This window comes from Haplochromis burtoni, unplaced genomic scaffold, assembly GCF_018398535.1.
Source record: "Haplochromis burtoni strain Fernald_Lab_line unplaced genomic scaffold, NCSU_Asbu1 Contig_41, whole genome shotgun sequence".
NCBI lineage: Eukaryota > Metazoa > Chordata > Actinopteri > Cichliformes > Cichlidae > Haplochromis > Haplochromis burtoni.
The window spans coordinates 821769-842014 of record NW_024582402.1 but is presented as its reverse complement, the minus strand read 5'-3'; the positions used below and the strand labels follow the sequence as shown (position 1 = coordinate 842014).

The 20246-nt window shown below is 40.3% G+C and overlaps 3 protein-coding genes across 4 annotated transcripts; all 3 read right to left on the bottom strand.

Annotated features, from left to right (window-relative positions):
• Positions 1-231: 231 nt before the first annotated feature.
• copb2 (COPI coat complex subunit beta 2) lies at positions 232-7914 on the bottom strand. 2 transcript variants are annotated; one of them, XM_005920598.2, is made up of 22 exons: positions 7771-7914; positions 7200-7337; positions 6984-7070; positions 5940-6066; positions 5656-5804; positions 5007-5153; positions 4786-4885; positions 4539-4681; positions 4168-4367; positions 3918-4028; positions 3735-3823; positions 3528-3634; positions 3157-3300; positions 2908-3038; positions 2518-2725; positions 2264-2374; positions 1924-2138; positions 1666-1804; positions 1431-1568; positions 1179-1256; positions 894-1025; positions 232-684 (listed from the first exon to the last, which is right to left on the bottom strand). In XM_005920598.2, exons 1-22 carry the CDS (start codon positions 7771-7773, stop codon positions 589-591), a joined length of 2793 nt encoding a protein of 930 aa, XP_005920660.1. In that variant the 5' UTR covers positions 7774-7914; the 3' UTR covers positions 232-588. The 2 variants fall into 2 exon arrangements, with proteins under 2 accessions (XP_005920660.1, XP_005920661.1); XM_005920599.2 differs by having other exon boundaries at positions 894-1022.
• A 435-nt stretch (positions 7915-8349) lies between these two features.
• On the bottom strand, positions 8350-11436 carry rbp2b (retinol binding protein 2b, cellular). Its single transcript, XM_005920600.2, has 4 exons — positions 11290-11436; positions 9956-10134; positions 9298-9399; positions 8350-8490 (listed from the first exon to the last, which is right to left on the bottom strand). Exons 1-4 carry the CDS (start codon positions 11384-11386, stop codon positions 8437-8439), a joined length of 432 nt encoding a protein of 143 aa, XP_005920662.1. The 5' UTR covers positions 11387-11436; the 3' UTR covers positions 8350-8436.
• An 869-nt stretch (positions 11437-12305) lies between these two features.
• Positions 12306-17063, bottom strand: rbp1.1 (retinol binding protein 1, cellular, tandem duplicate 1). Its single transcript, XM_005920601.2, has 4 exons — positions 15607-17063; positions 15227-15405; positions 14465-14566; positions 12306-12911 (listed from the first exon to the last, which is right to left on the bottom strand). The coding sequence occupies exons 1-4, from the start codon at positions 15677-15679 to the stop codon at positions 12861-12863; spliced, it is 405 nt and encodes a 134-aa protein (XP_005920663.1). The 5' UTR covers positions 15680-17063; the 3' UTR covers positions 12306-12860.
• Between the last annotated feature and the right edge of the window lie 3183 nt (positions 17064-20246).

Genomic DNA, 20246 nt, shown 5'->3' with positions numbered 1-20246 from the left:
TAACCACCAAAACTCCTTAAAAAGTTAGAGATGCGTGGCCAAGCCGTACACCACACCATCTCAGGAATTGCTCAGTGCTGCAGTAAGTGGCTGCAGATGATGAGCAAAGACCCCAGCTGGACCCTGACACACTCAATGCTGCTGAGGAACTTATTATTGTTTCATTATTAAAAGCTACATTTGTTAGTTTTTGCGATAACTATCAAGAGTAAGACGCTCTTTAGTCAAATGTGAATATGTACAGAAACCAGTTTATTGGACTGAATGAATGTTCACTTCCACAACAGAAAAAAAGAAAAACAAAAAGCAAAGAGTAATAAAATACAGCCCAGTGGACAGTTTTTCTGAAATTCTCAAACAATAAATGGTTTACAAAATGAGGGAGTCTGTCTACCTTTCTTCTGTGGATAAAACATCAGTGATATCATGATCTGCCACTCAAACACTGCAGTAGGCAGATATGACAATATAACATTTTTACGGACAAATACAAAAGAAAAAAAAAGTGGGGAAAAGGGATTTGGTCTCTCTTTTTCTTTTAAATATGCTCTATAGAGTGCTTGGGAGCAGACTGTTGGCAGGTCTCAATCAATCATCGAGAAAGTCATCATCAAGGTTAACATCTGTGGTGTCAATGTCATCCAGCTCCATGTTGTCCAGGTCCACCTCGAGCTCATCCAGAGTCTAGGACAGTGAGACGCGTACAAAAAAGGAAAATCCTTTTTTAAACAATGTTCCAGCTGAATTTTCATTCGATTTCACTTCATCAACTAAGAACAGTATGTGCTACAAGTTGTTCTGTATGAATAAAACCTAAGTCATCACTTCCACACTAGAAGAGGGATTGATTGTGACCACATAATAAATCAAAAATAAGGAGCAAAAGTCTTCACCTTATCTTTCTGTGAGAATTCATAGATTTCAGCCTCTTTCTCTTTCTCCACTGCTGCAGGAGGAGCAGGCTCAGGCTGTGAAGGTGTCACTGCAGCAATGGGAGCTGCTGCCTCCTCTTCATCTTGTGTCTGCTAAAAAGGTGAATTAAATAAGGGAATTTTAAATTGTACTTGCCACTAATTTCTCCAGCTTCTATTCATTTTTACAGCCTACAGAAGCTACAGAACAATGAACAGTAATCAGGATAATACAAAAGTACTGAGATATTGATACTCTATGCAAACCTTAGAGACAGGAGGTAGGAAGGTTCCTTTGGGTTCGTATCCCTGGGCCTCTTCAAGAATGTTTCTGTCTTCATTGGGCTGAAAATGTCAGATACAAATTCAGAAGTGCTGCCATATTAGCGATAACACAGTTAATTTACCCAAAACTAAGCATCTTTTTTACTTAAGTCATCAAGGACTTTCAGTGAGTACTTTAATCACCGTCTCCTCACTGCATAATTTAAGTATTTTAACCAAAGTCATTCAGCTTACTGTAACAAGTGGATAGTCTTTAGCAGGCCTAGTGGTGCCCAAGCAGGTTTCTCTCAGGTAGTGTTCAGCTGCAAAGGCTTCTTTCAGCCCGGGGAACAGATTCTCATACTCTGTAGGGTCTGCTAGGGATTCAGCCGCCTACAATGAAGATGCAGGTCATGACCAAGAACAGATATCTAGACGGATGCTGATTGAGTTTAACAACTAAAACAAAAATCTCAAAGACGTAACTAACCTTCTGGTTGACCTTGGCCAGATTCTCCCTCCATAATTTGACCACGCGGGACACCTGGCTGGGTAGGTAAGTGCGAGCCAGGAAGGCAGCTTCAGGTAGTCTGTTTGTTCTGATCAGAAGCTCCAAACACTGATCCAGTCTGTGGAGAAAGCACAGCAGCAAGGCATGAATTACCCTGGTAGCCTCATTTTCAGAGTGAACAACAGCATGGTTCTATTCCACAATTTGCCCCTGCAGGCTCGTACATCTCACACTTACTTTCCCTGAAGGAAGTAGGTCATGAAGGCTACATTGTTTTTGCCATCCCTTTCTGCTCCTTCAGCCAGCTTGCCCACCATGACAGCATTACCGGAGGCTGTAGCAAGGAGGAGCAGGCCACCGTAATCCTGGGCATGGTGCAGGCACTCTTGGGCCAAGCCAAACTGGCACTTACTGATAGCCAGCTCTGCTAGCTGCTTCCACTTCTGCTCTGACTGTAGAGAACAGAGTAAAAAATATCAGAAATGTACTGGACAGAAAACCTGATCCATTGTGACATCAAATTACAATTTAGGTCAAGCCTTTGATATAGAGTTTGCGTTTGCTTCTGTGTCCTTACCTCTGCTTCTACAGCCAGCTGGTAAGCAATCTTCAACTCTCCCAGCTGCAAGGCTAACTCAAACCTGTGCTCAGGGTCTGTGGACACTGCCAGGGCCTGCTGCTTGAAACCCTGATGAGCCAAAGAAATTGAAACCTTAACCATATTCACAACTCAAAAGACAACCATTAAAATAACCTCTAACAGACCAGTTTTCTACAGCTCATGTTTAAAGTCCAGTTGTGTTTCAAGATGAATGAATTGCCTTTGCTAACCTGTTTCTCCAGGAAGTGTGCCACCCTGGTCCTCTGCTCTTTAGGGATAGTGGGTAGCACCTTGTCAGCCATTCCAAAGTCCCGTCTCATTACAGCAGTCTGGTACTCCAGGACGGAGACCAGCAGGGAGTAGCTGACGATATTGAGCTCCTTGTCTCCCAGATACAGACGGTCATCTTTAGGTATGTAACCCAGTAGGTACATGGTCCTGCAGAAAAGGAAGTAGGTGTGAAAAAGCACCAAGGCTAATTTTAGAGGCCACTTATTCTTTTTGAAGATTACATATTTACTGTAATCATCTGCTGAGTTTCTGCACTGCTGGACTGTGTTTCTAATAAAGTCGGGAGAGCAATTCTATTCAACTCGAGCCTAAATAGTCTGTATTCTTACCTGTCCAAGTGTGCAATTGTGACAATCTCTCCTCCAACGTAATAGTTGAGTCTGTTTACAGAGCTGGTGTAGATGAAGCAGTCTCCAACCCAGAGCCCAGTCTTGACAATCTCCTGGATCTCTCCCTGGACCTGAACATGTCATAACAGGTCAAATATATTTCTTAGATCAAGTATTACATTATGCTAAGCTATTCTAAACACTGACATCCAACAAAGGATGTGAATGCACTCACATCCACACACCTACCTCAAAGGCATCTTCAATACCATCCTCTGTCACTCCCTCGTTGTTCTCTTGGGAGGCAGCGACTTTATCTGCCAGGTAGCGCAGGATGAAGAAGGACTCCTCTGTGGCAATGCAGACCAGTTCACCAGAGTCTGACCAGAAGATCTGAAAAATATGAGAAAAAAGAAAGAAAAAGGTAACCCTACTAGAATTACTGGACAACAGCTTCTGACAATCACTCACTAACTTATTTATATAGGCCAGTGCTAAAAATAAGGTTAGAGAAGCACAAAAGTAATTTGTGGTGACTTCAATTAAAAATGCACAGACTGATAAACAGGGACCAGGACTGAGAACAAATATCTAACTCAGTAGAAGAAAGCCAGTCTTACATGCTTGGGCTGGATCTCAATGCGGCGGATTAACTCTGTGTTCTCCCAGTCGTAAAATGCCAGGCCGTTCACCGACCTCACCCCAAGCAAGAAACCTCCATAGATACCTGTAGAGCAGAAATACAGGGAAAACGTCTGGTGAGAAAGACAGCCAACATACTTCCACTTCCAGTACCACAAATCCATCAGAAGCTAAGATTTCATTACCTTCAGCTCCAAAGTCGGGCTTAAACGATTTCTTTTCTTTGAAGTTTTTAAAGATTTTGACGACACTGCTGCTTTCTCTAATAGCATATCTTTAACAAAGAAATACAGATGTTATTCAATAAGAGAGTAGCAAAGGATTAGGGCAAAGTTACGCTCAAGTTACGTTTTAAAATGTTCACTTACTCAGAAGAATCGTGTGCCCACACAAACTCCTGTGCTGAACCAAAGCTCTTGTTTCTCAGTGCCATAGCGGTGTAGATGATGTACTCTCCATCTCCACACACCACAACAAACCTGGTAAATGGAAAAACTGCAAATGAAGCTCCTCTGATAGAAATGTTATTATAAAATGACCAGAAACAAACATCTGTGATGCTCATTTCTGTGGATTTATAAAAAAAAAAAAAAAGGGCTGGACCAAGTGCATGTCTACCTTCCATTAGGGTTGTGCTGGATGGTTTGAGGGTAAATCTCACAGCTGCCCATGTCTTTGACAGCCAACGGTAGCCTCTCTCCATCCTTGATTTCGGCATCACCCATGGCCTTCAGGTTGGCCTGCTGTATTTCACTGTGTTTGGCCCAAATGATTTTGCCACTGGTGTCCATAGACATGGCTGGCTCCTCCCGACCCACCTATCCAGGAGTGGATGACGGAAAAAGAAGATAGATTGGAAGAGGATGAAAATAGATTTAAGTTTTGAACACATAATTCATTTACAAAACATGATAACCTTGATAAAATTCAGCTATAAATTAATAAATTTCAAATTCATAGTGAGTCTTTGTCTTCTTCCTTTCCCTCACTTTGATAATGATGCTGCCTTCATCGTAGCCCAGCGCCACATTGTTGGAGCCCCTGAGACCCGACACACACCACACTCGCTCCATGCCATAGTTCAGTGTGCTCTCAAGGCGGTAAGTGCTCGAGTGCCAGATACGCACGGTCCCTGTAGAGGGAGAGAGAACACAGTGTGAAAAGCAATAATTAATGAGATGGCAAAAGATGCATTTTGTGGGTGCACAGGTGAGGATGAGTGGGATTCCTGCTCACCATCCTCTGATCCAGTAATGATGATGGGCAGCTCTGGGTGGAAACTGACGCAAGAGACATTTTGGGCGTGGCCCTCCAGAGTTTGAACGCAGGTCTTGTTCTACAACACACAGCGACAAATGGGTGAAACACTCACATGCACACAATGCTAAACCAACTCTTACCGCAGTAGCACAAGTAAATAATCACAACATTAGGAAAATCAAGTGAAATTCTCCTACCTGGTAGTCCCAGATCTTGACTTGGCGATCATCAGCCCCAGATATCAGGTAGGGCTTGTCTCCTCCACTGTAGTAATCAATACAATTTACTCCTTTCTCATGACCTTCCAAAGTGAAATTGGGAGATGAAGAGCCAAGCTGCCACACCTGTAAGAACCCCAAGAACATGACTACAAATACTTCATGAACTTTTAACTACATATGTGTAATTTATAGTCATAAAGGAACCTACAATAGTGTATGACCCACAGTTCACAATCCACGGTGCAGATATACTATTCCTCCAGAACTCTCCAAAACATTTAGCTCCTAGGACTAATTTCCAGAAACCTTGAAGTGAAGTAAATATTGCTGTGGGATTTCACTATAGTATAAAATCTAAAAAGCAGACACTGGCCTGATGACATTTTAAAAAGAAAAAGCTATTTTACCACATAATTTCTGTGCACCATCACAAAATAATAAACATTTTACCTTAAATGCTGACAAGTTGATTTTTTTTTAAGAGTATAAGCTCAAATTCCAACCGGATACCCTTGTCTGCATAAATGCTTAAAAGATCATGAACCTTCTCAAGTCTTACTACGGGAAACAGGACTCAGCTTTAGCAGAAGCAGAAGTGAGAAAATACAAAGCAAGAGGCTCCTACCTTAATTGTTCTGTCCAAGGAAGCACTGGCAAACTGATTGTTGTCCTTGGGGTTGATGACAATCTGCATAACATAATGAGTGTGACCCTCAAACACCTGGCTGCATGACCACTTCTTCTCCCAGTCCCAAAGCTTGATCAACATGTCATCTGCAATGACACAAAAACACAGTCATGCATAAAGACAAGTCTTCATAGTTTGATCTGTGGAGCATGTGTATGCAGAATGCCACAGATTTACAAAAAAACTAAATGAAGAAAGAAATCATGAGTTTACTAGCGTACCGCTGCTGGTGAGGATGTATGGCTGGGTTGGATGGACAGCAATGCAACGAATGTAGTCGGAGTGTGCCTCAAACATGTGAACTCGCTCCAAGGTGTTGTAGTTGAACACACGGATCTGCATGTCATCCTACACAGGGATAATAAAAAAGCTGAGTTACTACTTGAAAACACATCATTTTAAGATTTTAACAACATTGGAAAACAAGATATGATCATGTGACTCCCTCAAAAACTTAGTGCACATAACATCTGAAAGATAACAATATCCTTAAAAAAATCATGTCATTAGTTTTTAAAAGTATTACTTAAAAGTTACTATTTGGCACTTCTGTTGTTTTTACTAGATGCAGGTGGATGTCTCCCTAGTGACCTGGTAGTTGACTATTTGAGTGGCAGACCACAGCATGTGTGGGATCAGGTAGGGTGATGAGGAACTATGCTGTGGCGGCAACTTTGTTACATAGTGTGAGCAGAACAATCTGTATCTTAATGTGACAAAAACTATGGAGCTAGTTGGGGAGGATTGGAACACTGATGATTCGTATTTCTATACATGAGATCTGGGCAGACACAGGGAATGACCACAATAACAAAAAACTGAACTTCAATATACATACAGAAGACCCCCTACAGTAAGTGCTAGAGGAATATCTACTTTCTGAAATGACTGAGCTCTTTTAATATCTTCTGGATGATACACAATATTCTCTGGTGGCCAGTGGCATTCTCTATTCTGTTGTCTTTGATGGGGCATTAAGCTGATCCACAGGACCAGAAATGTTGGTGATTTGGAACTTGACACTCTGAAAGCAGTTTTTCAGAAAAGAGGATGCTATCTAAGTTATCGAGAATACTGGTCAGTCTTTTAACCCCATCCATGACAGTCACAAGAGCATGTTTTCATTTGCCATGTCTTGTTTATAATATCCATAACATTTTAAACTTTTTGGAGTATTTCATTTAACATACAGCACCTTTGATTTGTCAGCTTTTTTTTTTTTCCCTGAGCTGTGATCCCAACAGAAATAAGTAAATATCACTCACCGCTCCTGTGATGACCCAGTTCTTCCTTGCCACAAATTTAGAAGCTCTGACAGGCAGGTCGCAAACTTCGAAAGTCTTGACAAGAGTCTGAAAAGAGAGCCGGCTTATAGTTTGCAACATATGGATGCGACACATCAGTGATCATCTATATGGATGTGAAGTCAGCAGTCTTTTTTATATAAGCAATTTGGCACGACTGTCACACTGGCTTCGTACCTGAGTTTCATGGTTCCAAACACAGACGCTGCCGTTGTAAAGACTAGCAAGCATCCATGGCTCAGTTGGGTGAAGGTCCACACTCTTCACCCGGTCTGACCTGGCTGTCAGCCTCCGCTTAATGTCCAGCCTCAGAGGCTGAAAAGACGGAAAGAGATCAGTGTTTCCAATCGCTGTTACAGGTGTTATATTGAACTTAAAGTGTATCTTAAAAACAATGAAGCTTCAAACAACAACTGGTAGCAAAACCAAAGCATCGATTAGCAGCTAGCATTCAACTCAATATATTTCGTTTAATCAAGATAAATCTGTAACTGTGCATCCGTTAGTAATAACTGCGCAACTAACTCAACACAAATGTACCCACATGCTAACACTGGGAAAAAAAGCTTAGGTTGGAAATCCTAAAAGGCCGTAAGCTACAAGCTCTCGTGCTAACTCAAGCTAATTAGCCGCTAAGCTAGCTGCAAGATATTATTATTTGACATTGATTCACGGCTCTTTTTAAAACAAATAAGTTGGCATGCATACAAATAAAAACACACTCTGGGATGTTTAAAATGCCTCCTACCATGTTTTGTCCCCGTGTTGTCACAATAAAATCAGAGAAATGTGTTGCGAACAGTTTCAATCGGGGTCCAAATGTTGCGTTTTTCCAGTGAACAGCCTAGTGGACACTGACGTGGAACTTCCTGAAACGCAATCTCGCGTGAGTTGAGCCGTGCAAGTGCTGACGTGACAACATCCGTGAGCTTTGCTGCAGTCAGTCGTCAAGCTGCCACGGTGTCATTCTATCCTGTGTGTAAAGACTATATCCTATGTCTATTTTTATTCTATTATATCAGTTGCTATACAAATATAACTTCACCACCATCCATGGTTAGCCTATAGGATAAACAGAGCGCCTTTCCAATGTCATATTTTAAGATGAGTAATTTGTTGTCAATTATTTGTTTCGAAAGCAACATGAAAATTGTCCTAACCTTGTTGTCAGCTCAGTCTTATGTCCGTTTTATAATAAAAATGTAAAAATATGTAATTTTTTCTCCATTACTATCACATCATTGTCTGTTGTTAGATAGATAGATAGATAGATAGATAGATAGATAGATAGATAGATAGATAGATAGATAGATAGATAGATACAATATGGTTCTCAAAGCATCTTTATTCATCGATTCATTCTGCTTATATATTTAACAAAACATGTCACGTTCATTTAGAAGCATTGACTTTATTATTCTTTTTTCTTGAACACCTGACGACAAACTACACTTTCACATGTCAGCTCCTGTGGAGGAAGAGAAATCTCTTAATGTTATTCAGCAGAGGGATCAAAAGAACATTAAGCAATGTTATAGCTGGCCATTTTATACTTAACAGTCATATCCTGATTATGCAACACCTCCCACTAATGCAGTGGTTCCCAAACTTTTTTTTGCTAGGGCCCTCTTTGTTTTACAAGCAAAATGGGTTTAAAAACATAAACAACTGTGGGATACTGTTTGCCCGTGATTTGAACAGGGGGAACAAATTGTGGCAGGATATTATTTGTATCCTGCTGTAACTTTACTGTATAAAGAGCTAACATCTCCAAAATGTCAGGAGTAGTTAGTCATTACAACAAGTGTTTGTGAACTAAAAATCAAGAATGTGGGATACTGTTTGTCCGTGATTTGAAGAGCCCAGCGCTGCTCCCGACGAAGGAAAAACCAATTCTGCAAGGGAGACCTACCTCAGCACTTGTGCAGGTGAAACCAAAGGGAGGATATGCTTCATCATATTTTCTAGTCTTTGGCTTAGAATGAAGTTGGTTTGGAAACATATATAACTATGCTTCATCCCCTGCTTTGCGTTTGAGTGGGCGCCCCGTGCTAGCAGTGTCCAAGCGTTTTTGGGTTTTCTTTTCCCTTTTCATACCGCGCCCCCCCTGCAATGGCTCTGCGCCCAACCTAGGGGGCGGGCCCCACACTTTGGGAAGCTCTGCATTAATGGGACACATTTCTTTATTATCATTCAGCACACGCTCAGTCTCAAATCTTTCAAAAAAAAAAGAAAGAAAAGAAAAATCTAAATATCAGAAGCACTGTTAGCCCACCAGGTAGAGTTTGTCTCCTTCAGTCCAGTGCTTCCAGCCACGGTTGGCCTTCTCGCCTTTCTGAGTACACACAAGCTTGTCCCCATCCCACTTCACCAGACTCTGAAGACAGCAGTTAAACAGTTAAGCCAGTTTTTAGCTGGCGTAATGTAATTTTGTCTGAACATTGTGATAAGGAATTTCATGTTCAGATAAGCTTATATCACTGCTGCTCACATGCTCGGATTTATAACCCGAAGGCTAATGAACACTAACCAGCTTATCCTTGCTTTTATGCTAGTTTTTTAGCACTGACTTATCATAGGCCTATTTGCTCGTTTTTTAAAACATTAAAGCATCAGCTAGTGCAGAGTATTAAATGAAACTTGACACTGATGAGCTTATAAATCAGTCTGAAATATACAGGACTGAATACTAATTACAGATATATGAAATGAATCACCAGTGTGTGTGAATGTGTGTGTGAATGGGTGGATGACAGGTTGTGTAAAGCGCTTTGGGGTCCTTAGGGACTAGAAAAGCGCTATACAAATACAGGCCATTTACCACTTACCATGAAAGATGGATTCATTTTTTTAAGAACCTTTTGCTTCGGGTACCCTGGACACACATGGGCAAGGACTGACTTATCACATCTGGACTCCAGTGGTTATCTTACCTTGACATTTCTGTTGTCTAGTCCCTTGGTGTACTCATCAAACTCCACCCCTACAGTGAAGGCCAGCTCATAATTCCTAAAGGTGCTCAGTGTTTTGAAGTCAAACTTGTCCCCATCTTGGAAAACCACTTTGGTCTGAGATAGGGAGATGGCAATTTTCCTTGTAGCAAAGTCAATATCTAGGAGCAGATTACAGAAGATTGTTCAGGCTGTATCTGAAGAGGAACAGATGATGAAGTGCGGATGAACTGTGGTAACTCCTTAGTTACATATTAGTAATATAGCTAGCTGTGATTTTATATGTTGCGGTGATGTGAAAAAGTATTTGCCCTCTTCCTGATTTCTTATTTTTTCCATATTTTTCACACTTGTTTCAGATCATAGACAAAGAAAACCTGAATAAATGCAAAATGCTGTTTCTGAATGATGAAGAAAGAGGATACGGATCAAAGCTGGTCCTATGTTAAATTAAATTTTTTGGGAAGGTTTTAGTCTTGTTACATTTGGAATAAAACTAACACAGCATTGTATTGAAAGTACAACAAACCAACAGTTAAACATGGTGGTGGTAGTGTGATGGTCGGTGGCTGCTTTGCTGCTTCAGGACTTGGACGCTGATAAAAACCATGTTTTAAATGATAAAACCACGAATTCTGCTCTCTACCAGAAACTCCTGAATATCTGACCATTAGTTTGTGTCCTGAAGCTCAAGAGCACTTGGGTTATGCAGTAGGTAATGATCTGAAACATACCAGTAAGTCCACCTCTGAACGTGCCAAACAGGCCATTCATGCTTGAAAATCCTCCAGGGTAGCTGAATTTAAACAATTCTGCAAAGAAGAGCGGGCTAAAATTCCTCCACAAGGATGTGAAGAGTCTTTGCCAGCTATTGCATTAATTCTGTACTTGCTGCCAAGCGTGGCACAACCATTTATTAGACTTAAGGGGCAATTACTTTTTAACATGTTTGGATGACTGTTTTTCCCTTAATAGATAAGATCATTTTTTAAAAACTGGATTTCATTTTTACTCATGTTACCTTTGTCTAATATTAATTATTCATTGATGATCTGAAATATCTAAGTGTGACAACTAGGCAACAATTTAAGAAATCAGGAAGGGGGCAAATACTTTTTCACAGCATAATATGTATGTATGATGTATAATCACACTCAGTTTTACTCAACAAGAATCTGTAGTAAGTAGCTCAAAATTAGACGGTTGTTCTGTTAAGAAAAAGATTAAAAGTATTCAAATCTTTTAATCTTTCTTTAATCATATAACTAAGACATTTTAGTCTAAAATTGAACATATCAGGATGTAAGTTTTCTTACTCAGTACTTTCAAGTAATCCTCAAATTTCTCACTGGATTCCAGTATCCATTTTCCACTAAAGTCTGCTGGCATGGCTGCAGCTGGTGAAGCTGACATGTGACTGAAGAGTGTAGGGAGTGGGGAAGAGGCAGGGTGTCCTAATGCTGTGTTGCTTTTATATGAGTGGGGGGCACGGGGGCAGAGTGCAACTGATAAGTGAGTTTATAGCTTAAAGAGGATTGGCAGTGGCAGTTATTTCTAAGGGGGAGGACGTGCTTTCTGCGGTCACTGACGGAGGTTACCACAGGCACATCTGTGGGCATCCACGTTAAAGTGTACCATCACCATCGCTCTCAATGCACATGTGTAGCCAGGAGAGGCTATTCTGTTTTCAGTGCTAACACTGTTTGGTCTGTTTCAATGGCAAACTCAACCAGAGCATTTGAACTTTGAACAGGTTTGAAGGTTAATAAAGTTCAACCCAACCTTTTTGTTTTCCAGAGATCCCCTCCAGAAGGTTTAATGCTACAGTATAATCACATTGAGGCACATATAACTGAAACGCAGACTTAAAAAGAGCCCACCTTCAGCCGATGACCAACAAATTTATTGAGAATAAACACGCTTCTCTGGTTTTGTGTCGACACCTCACTCCTTCATAAAAGAACTTTTTTTAAACCACCCAAAGCAAGAGGACATAAATCAATAACAGCTCCTCTGAGGAATGATAAGTCAACAGAGCTTGCAGGTATACGCTGGCGAGGTGCCTGTGTGTGAATGCACAACAAGCAGCAGGAAGGAGTCAAAAGAGCAACGCGATCTGAAGCAGCAGCAAAGAATGAGCAAGTGAGTTGCACAGCACGTATAGATTATGCCCAATTGGTAATGACATGGCACAAAGCGAGGTGACAGATTAAGTGATTCAAAGCTAAATGTGACCTGAGCTGTTTGGTTCATTCGCAAGAGGAAGCAAAGAGATTTCTCTCACATGGGAAGAGAGGTATTTTCATCTCAAAAGAGCTTCTGATACACTGGATGGTTTAGAACGGCTTCATTTATTGATTGATTCAACATTCACAGCCACAGTCTTAAAGGAACTGGGACAAATACATGTAACATTTTTATTCTGGAGACTGAGCATCTCAGCCAAGTTCTGCTCTTACCATCGTCCTTCAGTTGTAATCATTTACAAAACTAAGTCAATACATTTCTCTTCACTGCATCCACAACATTCCCAGCTGGCTCGCCCATCAGATCAGCTACAACTATGGCACTTACGCATGCGTCCAGCACATCTAAACCTGCTAATCAAAGCACCCACCTTGAAACAAATACACAGTATTGGATTTTGTGGTGTTATATGTCAACTTGCCCATTTGTGCTACAAAGAAATTCCTTTGGCAAAGTAAGGCAACAGCATGATGGAACAGAAACATGTGTTTGGTGAATTCACTACAGTAACATGAACACACGGACAGGCTGGAGGGATAAAAGGAAAGTCGGACTGTATGTTAGAGGAAGAGTTTGTTCCTGATGTGTCTCTCTGAGCCAGGTTTTGGTGCAGGCACCAGACTGTTCACTGAAAGCTGCTTTAAGTCTTCTTGAAGACCTGCTTGGAAACAACTCCTGCAGCTCTCAGCTCCTGGAGAGAAAAATACATGTTTGATATGTTTATTCAGACATGTGAGAGACTCAGAAAGTAATGCTGACCAATGAGAACCTCTAAGCAGTAGATGGACAAGGATTAGTGTCTGCATTAACCAGAAGTAAGTGGTGTTTCTTTACTTTAATCATAAAAAGTGATACAAAAAATTACCAACTTGTAGTTAGAAAGGGGGGAGGGGCTAAAAACATCAGAGCTATCACAAACACTGGCATTCAAGGTCACATTGAACCCTGTGGCTGATTTAGAATCACCAGTTAAAATAACATGCATGTCTCTGGACTGTGGGAAGACGCAGGTAAGAACCCATGCAGGTACAGGGAGAATGTGAAAAAACTCCACACAGAAAGGTCCCTGCAGGCCGGTGGATTCAAACCCAGGACCATGAGGCATCACTGCTAACCACTGCACTACTACACGCCGCCCTAAAAAAATTAAAATTTAAAAGAAAAAAAAACAAAACAAGGAAAAAAGATGTTCAAGCTTTAAAAGTAAAAGAAAAATAATACCCTGTAGTTTATTTCATTTTAAAAAGACCTATCAAGTTCTGCCAAGATAAGCACGTAAACATGAAATATGGCAGCACTGTGGACTATTGCAAGATATAAACGAGAAGAACAAAGCGGTCTCTTTAATCACGACAAGATTGTTGGTTTGTGTCCGTTCAACCTTGTAACACAGAGATCACTGATGTTGTTTTATTTTATTGATCGCTGATTATTTATTTTCCCAAAGACATGGGTGAATCTTATTGACCCACAAAAGAACACTGAATCCTTCAAATGACCTGAAAAAAGTCGCCCCTCTTTACACTGAATTAATACACATTTCCAGTTGCAGTTCACGTGTCAGCCACCAGGGGTCTCTGTTGCTCTACACTCAAACCGGCTCTGGGGATCTCTCCACTAATACTGTAACTAATTTCAGGGAAGCTGATTGAAAACATCTGCTAGCATCACTTAAACCAAATAACTTGGCAGATTATTTTTTGTTTAGCTTTGATGGCCGTAATCATACACAGGAAAATCTGATAATGCTGTGCTAATGAAAACACTAATGGGCTACTTATTACGTTAATGTATTTTCAGATGCAAATGCGCTTTAACAGATTTTATAAAAACATTTATGATGCATTTGTTGGCTAACTCGAAGGCTCTGCTCCTAATGACTGACAGAGGTGCCAACTACAAGAGTAGAAGAATTTGGATGGCTTTTAATTTCACAGTATGCACGTTTTTTTTTTTAATCATGCAGTTTGCATCTGGAGGGAACACTTGGGAATCAAATATGTGAGCAGAGCTATTTAATTAAGTGGAAATAATTATTTGGCTGTGAGTCAGTTGTGTAACTGTCAGAAATCCTCCATACAGACTGTAATGTTACTGCAGCTTGAGCTGGTAGTTAATTCATGCTAGAGTCCCACATAAAAATCAATGCTCTTCACATACAGCGCTGAGAGGCATTCTGGATTTGGATTAAAGTGTCTAAATTGAATGCATTAATATTCATGGCAGGGACTGATGTTTTCTTACCAGATGAAGCTCATCTCCCTCCACCCAGTGGGTCCAGCCTCTCCCTTCGATCTCTCCCTTCTGCACACACACCAGCCTGTCCCCCTCCCAGGTGATGGTGGTCTGCAAAACATCACAAGACAGAGAGAGAGTGAAAAAAGCACGAGGCATCAGGGAAGGATCTCTTACTACTCTTAAAACAGAGCATATTGATTTTAGTATGCAGAATACAATAAGCTGAATGAGTAACCCAGTTCTCACCATTTTCCATAATTATTCAGATAGATCTTTACACACAAACATGTGAATTTCCCTCTTAGCGGCACTCCAAACAGCTTAAGGCTTAACTAAAATCAGCCTATAAGCATACAAAAAAAGGGCTTTCGATGGGGACCACAAATAATCTGTGATCCTATTCAGCAGTCAGTGACATAATCTGATTAAATATGAGTTCTATCCTCGACCAGTTCTTTCCATGCAGCTTTTGACATTGTTCCTTTTTACAACAATTTATAAGAGTTTGTAAAAAGTTGGAGGAAACTTTTATGAGTGGGTAGATGTTTTTTCTGCTATTGTATAAAACAACCAGTTCTTGCAACACCATGTGCTCATTATGCTGAAGGGTGGAAATCGTTTACACGCCCACAGAATCTGCACTCCTGTGTGTCACTGCCCAAGATCCCAACACCTGGCAGCAGTGTGGTTCATCTGTGATGTTTAGCTAAAGTCTCAGCAGGTTCCTAACTACAGATGCATTTAAGTACAAAAAGTAAAAAATCTTACCATGCATTTCCTGTCGTCCACTCCAGACAGATCCTCCTCAAACTCTTGGCCCACGTAGAAATCCATGTTGTAGTTTTTGAAGGTGCTGAGAGTCTTGATGATTATGTGGTCGCCCTCGTGAACGATGTCCTTGTCAGGCTTCAGCAAGGTGGCAATTTTCCTGATGGCAATGTTTACATCTGGCCCGTGGGCAAGGTGACAGAAAATGAATGGAAAACAAAGAAGCAGTGAGGTTTTATGCATATATGGACACACAAAGAATTGCCTCAGATTGTGTAAAGATCAGGTTTATAATGTCATCATTGCTTTTTCGAGCTGTACATTTGTGATCTGTGCCTTCCTTCTCTGGGCTTGATTCCCTGCTGAACTAATAAACTCACCCAGAGCTTTCAGATACTCCTCGAAGTTATCATTGGAAATCATTTTCCAATATCCGGTCAGATTAGGGACCATGTTGGCTGTTCCTCTGCTGGTTTCTTCACTTCCAGAGAATGAGGATGTCTGTTGTGGACATCTGCTGGGGATGGAGTGCAGAAAATACTCTCAAAAGCCTCAATTTGAACCAAACTCATTTTAATCCGATTACCCTGCTGGGTTTCACTTCTTTTCTTTTTTTTAACGGAAAATGTTGCTGGCACCTCCCACTTCCCTCCCAATGCCAACACCACGTAATCTCTCAATCCTCACCGCGCTTTTACTGTGCTGGGAACCAGCGGTATGCATGTAAACACTTGTGTGCCTTATGTTGGAGAATGCTTACGTGTTTAGGTGGGATTCTGATCAATACGCCTTCTCTATTAATTGACACAGGCCTGTTTATTTATGAAGCCACGTGTGTCAGATTTGGCTTGAAAGCTGATTCTTTTGTATAAAATGAGGCCTGCTTCAATGATGTTTGAATCATTTTTTCCTTTTTTTTTTTTTAAATTAAATATCGGAGCCATCGACAGTCAGACTAAATGAGTACAAAAGAAATCACTCAGAGAGCAAGTGAAAATGGCTGAATGGAGCATGCTAAGAGGATAATATTCACAGCACAAAAGCAGAATCACCTGAGCTTAAAATGATCCAACTCAAACAATTATCTGTGGCACAATATGTCTGTCACATCTTCTGTCTCGCCTAAATAACTCAATTAATTTGATAATCTCTCTTTTGGGCAGCGCGCTGCAGCCAACACACCGCCTAAATCCTTTGCTGACTGAAAGACAGGCAAAGACACACACCATCATCATAATCGCCACTATTTAGTATCAATGGAATAGCAGCGCTTTCAGCCATTGGTCTCAGTGAGAAAACACCTCCCGTAACCGAGCAACTGTCAGGATTACTTTAAATCCTTTGGTGGAAGAAACGCGGGCCTCACAGACACAGTGTGTGGATGACAATGGTGAAAATGAATAGAGCCAAGAAGGAATCGCTGTTGTTAGGAGAGGCAGCTGCTGGGTAGAAACACCCACAGTGACACTCACATAAGAAATACGAATCAAAGAAGAAGAGAAAAGATGCAGATTCAAGTCTACTTACCTGGAAGCCTAGCAACTAAGATGTACACTCACTGGCCACTTTATTAAGTATTTATTAGCTTACTAGTACAGCTCTGGACCTCCTTTTTGCCTTCAGAGCTGCCTTAATTCTTCATAGCACAGATTAAACAAGGTGCTGGACACCTCAGAGACTTTGTTTCATATTGACATGAAAGCATCACACAGCTTTGCTGGCTGCACATCAATAATGTCAATCTTCAGTTCCACCACATCTCAACGGTGCTCTATTGGATTGAGATCTGGTGACTGTGGAGGTTGTTTGAGCACAGTGAACTTATTTTCATGTTCAAGAAACCAGTCTGAAATGATTTGAGCTTTGTGACATGGTGGGTTATCCTGCTGGAAGCAGCCAGTAGAAAATAGGTGTACTGTGGTTATAAAGGGATGGACATGGGCAGCAGCAGTATTCAGGTAGGCTGTTGCATTTAAATGATGCTCAGTTGGTACTGAGGGGCCTAAAGTGTGGCAAGAAAATATCGCTGGCACAATTACACCACCTCCACCAGCCTGAACTGTTCATACAAGAAAGGACGGATGCATCAGGATGCAAGGAGACTGGAAAAACTGGTGAGAAAAGCTGTCTGTGTAACTGGAGCCACTTGAGATGGTTGGAAAGATGCAAACTAAAGATCTTAGAAGCCATTCTCAACAACTCTGATCGCCCACTTTACAACATCTCTATGGAAAAAAAGATTCCTCTCCCTTCAATGTAAAATAGATAAAGTCATTATCATCAAATTTTCCTGCTAATTGTTTTTCCAATTTACTTATATTTTCCTCCAAAGTTTTTATCTAGGCTATTAGCCAGACAACTTAAGCAAATGGACAATCAGAATGTTATTATGGCAGTTAAAAAGGATGATAAATTAGTTACATCTTCTTCAGAGATTAACACAATTTTTAAAATATTTTATCAAGATTTATACACGTCCGATAACAAAGTAAGTATGGATCTGCTGAGTACATACTTTGATAAAATGAAAATACCAAAAATCTCACAAGAGGGTAGGGACAAATTGGAAACTCCACTAACTGAGGTAGAAGTAAAAGAAGCTATCTCTGCAATGAAAGCTGGGAAGTCACCAGGAATAGATGGATTCCCAGCAGAATTTTACCATAAATTTATAGATTTGCTATGTCCTTTTCTAACTGAAGTATTACATGAAGCCTTTGAATTTGGACGACTCCCTGCAAGTTTTAATCAGGCAGTAATATCACTAATTCCAAAAGGCGACAAGGATTTAACTGATCCAGGTAATTACAGACCAATAAGTTTAATCAATGTGGATTGCAAAATTCTATCCAAAGTTTTAGCAACAAGGTTGGAGGTTGTGATACCACAAATTATTCATCAAGATCAAGTAGGGTTTATCAAGAATAGATCTGCTTCTGATAATATGAGGAGATTACTACACCTGCTGTGGCTGAATAGAAATAACACAAATCCTGTATTGGCTATATCTTTAGATGCACAGAAAGCTTTTGATAGGGTGGAGTGGAACTTTCTGTTCACAGCCCTGGAAAAGTTTGGAATAGGTGACAATTTTTGCAGATGGATTAGAACCATGTATTCTGGTCCAGAAGCAGCTGTATTTACAAATGGGGTACTTTCTCCTTTTTTTAGTATTTCCAGATCAACACGTCAAGGATGCAATTTAAGCCCATTGCTATTTATAATATTTTTAGAGCCATTAGCTATTCAAATCAGAGAAAATGCAGAGATTAAAGGTGTATTTGGGGGAGGCAGAGAACACAAATTATTCCTGTATGCAGATGATGTGCTGATATTAAACCAAGACCCAACTAATTCTATCACAAAACTATTAGAGGTGATTAATACATACTCAATGTTTTCGGGGTACAAAATTAATTGGCATAAATCAGAGGCGATGCCAGTTTCCCAGGCTTGCAGTCATAACTTAATATCGGGCTTTAACTTTAAGTGGGTGGACAAGGGAATGAAATATCTTGGAATTGAATTGGACCCCAATATTGAGGATATTATGGCTAACAGTATGGGAAAATTATTAAACAAGATCAATAAAAACTTGGGTAAATGGAGTAAACTAAATTTGACATTGTGGGGAAAAGTGAACACAGTTAAAATGGTTGTGGCACCGCTCATCAACTATTATACAGGAATGCTGCCTATGTGTATCCCGCGACGGATGTTGCAAAGCTACAATAATATGATAAAAGATTTTCTTTGGAAGGGTGGTAAACCCCGTATTAACATAAATCGACTGTCCCAATCTAAGAAAGAAGGGGGACTAGCCCTGCCCAATATAGAGTATTATAGTATCTCTTTTGAAATGGCTAGATTAGGCAAACATTGGGCAGGGAAAAATAATATAGACTGGATTTTAATAGAACAAGAGCTTGCATCTCCATTCACACCAATTGATATTTTATCACAAAAAGTGAATAATCACGGTAAGACGCAAAACCCTATTTTGAAATTTTCGAAAATGGTATGGTTGGAGGTGCATAAGAAATATAAACTTGTGCCATATGTACAGAAGTATGCCCCCTTGTGGTATAATCCTAAAATTAAAATTGGTAAGCAGACTGTTTACTGGACACAATGGCTGAGAAGAGGTATCAGAACTGTTAGTGACCTATTTGAAGGGGGTGTTTTCATGTCGTATGAGGATATTAAAAAAAAGTTTTGTTTAGAGGGTAACAGTCATTTCTGGAAGTATTTGCAAATAAGAAACTGTTTAAAAGGAGGAGTTACAATAACATGTGAAAGTAACTCGATAGAGAATTTCATGCTACTACCCCCATTTCTGTGCACAGCTGCGAAATGGTATAATATTTGCCCATGGATTAAAAATAATATAAATAAGAGCCTGAAAAAAGTATGGGAAAGGGATCTAGGGCGTACAATGGATGAAGATACATGGGATTCTATATTGTCGAACAATGGATTATACATTAGGGAAGCCAGGGGAAAATTTATTCAATACAAAATTCTTAACAGATACTATTATACTCCTTCAAGGCTGTATAGAATGGGGATTGGTAGAGATGACTTGTGTTGGAAATGCCAAAAAGCCAAAGGTACTCTGATACATGCCCTCTGGGAATGCCCGCTGGTTTTTCCAGTTTGGAACACTGTACTGAATTATTTGCAGGGGTGGACACTTTGTAACCTACCCAGATCACCTAAATTATGTTTACTAGGAGACAAAGGAGAGGTGCCGCAATTAAGTAAACACCAGTTTAGAGTGTTAAGTACTGCATTGGTAACATGTGCCCGTGTCATTTTGGAACACTGGAAGGACTCTCATATTCCAACGCTTAAAATGTGGAAAGACAGAATGATTGGGAATGTTGCATGCGAAAAGATGCTGGGAAAAATACATCATGTGACAGAAGCTGCGCTGGAACAGTGGGACAATTTTTGCACCTACATGTCTACCTGACTTGGACATTTGAGTTTATACAACATATGTTAAAACCTCCTTCTC